The sequence below is a fragment of the Charadrius vociferus genome, unplaced genomic scaffold (genome assembly GCF_000708025.1).
Source record: "Charadrius vociferus isolate BGI_N301 unplaced genomic scaffold, ASM70802v2 scaffold259, whole genome shotgun sequence".
NCBI classification, from domain to species: Eukaryota; Metazoa; Chordata; class Aves; order Charadriiformes; family Charadriidae; genus Charadrius; species Charadrius vociferus.
In genome coordinates, this window is record NW_009661368.1 from 3,985,479 (window position 1) to 3,987,079 (window position 1,601).

The 1,601-nt window shown below is 60.6% G+C and overlaps 1 protein-coding gene across 1 annotated transcript in view; it reads left to right on the plus strand.

Moving 5' to 3' along the window:
* Nucleotides 1-752: 752 nt before the first annotated feature.
* The window catches only part of VSTM2L (V-set and transmembrane domain containing 2 like), a 10,781-nt gene continuing 9,932 nt past the window's right edge, over nucleotides 753-1,601 (plus strand). Inside the window, exon 1 of the mRNA XM_009893525.1 lies at nucleotides 753-917. Coding sequence (XP_009891827.1) covers nucleotides 774-917 — 144 coding nt within the window. The 5' untranslated portion in view covers nucleotides 753-773. The remainder of the gene's footprint in view (nucleotides 918-1,601) is intronic.

Sequence of the window (1,601 nt, forward strand, 5' to 3'; positions counted from 1 at the left end):
CTTCCGGCCTCTATGGCCGAAGCGGTGGCCGGGGGAGCGCGGGGACGCCGGCAGCCCCCGGCCCGGCCGAACTGGCGTCGGGGGCTCAGCCCCTGTCCCTGTGCTGTGCTGGGGAGAAGCCGCCACAGATCGTGACAATAACGTTTGCTGGTGACCTGCACGCTGGGGCCGCCTTTACAGAGGAACAATAATCTCTCCAGAGGAGATGAAAAGAATTCTAATTACATCTCCGAACAATATTTGTTTTGAGCGAGGAAAGCAAACCATATGGCATGTGGGAGACTGTTTGGGGGCCGCATTAAACAAGGATTTGTTTTTCATTTATGCTCTGATCTAAGCGGAGATGTGATCGTGCTTTATTTATTTATTACACCTCAGAGGCATGTGGGGTCCTGTGCTCACTCAGGGGCAGAAGTCCCGGGGGTCAGCGCGAGAGGGGGGGGGGTCCAAAGGCTCCCGCTCCCTCCCTTTCCTCCCGCTGCTCTTTGCAAAGTACCGGGGACTGGCGGGGGGACATGCAGCTCTGTCGGGGCACTGGGGTGGTCGAGGAGCAGCCAGGGCCCGGGGGGGGTCGTCCACCTGTGTGGCAGAGATCTGTCCCCTCGGCAGAGGGTGTCGGGTCTATTTGGCTGGGGAAGGGTCCAGGCACTCCTGGTGTCCCCCCTCGTGTGGCCGGCAGCATCGTCCCTCGCCGGCGCGGTGGCACATCCTCGCAGGTACCTGCAGCCTTCACTCTGTCTCCCACAGCCCTTTTCACCGAGACCCCCCACGACATGACGGCCCAGGCGGGTGAGGACGTGGAGATGGCGTGCTCCTTCCGAGGCAGCGGCTCCCCCTCCTACTCCCTTGAGATACAGTGGTGGTATGTCCGCAACCACAAGGACTGGACAGACAAACAGACATGGGCTTCCAACCAGGTAATGCCCCTCGTCCTCCCCCTCCGGCAGCAGCATCGGGAGGCAGAGCCCTTCCCCGCACTTGCCCAGGGGGCTTCGCTTGTAGCAGCTCTTGGGGCTCAGGGGAGACCCCGTCCCACAGCAGCATTCCCAGCGCTGACCGGACCTGCAAACAGCAGGGTCTTGCCCCTTGTGCTCCGTGTTCGCAGGCAGAGCCGAGCCTGGGGGTCCCAAAGCGCAGGACCACATGTTGGGTGCACGGCGTCCGGCTCCACCGAGGATGCTCCGGAGTGCGGGGCCGGTGAGGCTGGGCTGTCCTGGCTGCCCTTCCCAATTAGCCGAGGGGCCACGTGGCCCGTCCCCAGGGACTGATCCCAGAGGCTTTGTCTTTGTGCTTGTGCCTTCTCCCATCTCATCATGAACCCATCCCCTTGCATCACTCCCCGCATCCTCCGCGCCCCCCCACACCCCCCAGCCCTCCCTCGTTTTCCCCATTTCCGTGTGTATCGGTCTCGGCAAACAGCTGTCTCTTTATTTCTCTTTCTGTTCACACAGAGATAAGGGCCAAATAATGGGAAGGCAGCTTTGGGTATTTTAATGAGCCTTTATTATTGTGTCTTTGGCAGAGCTGCTACTGGTATTACCATAAATTGAGAGAAGCATCGGGGAAGTGCTGCCGCTTAGGAGCACTGCTGGGGAGTCAGG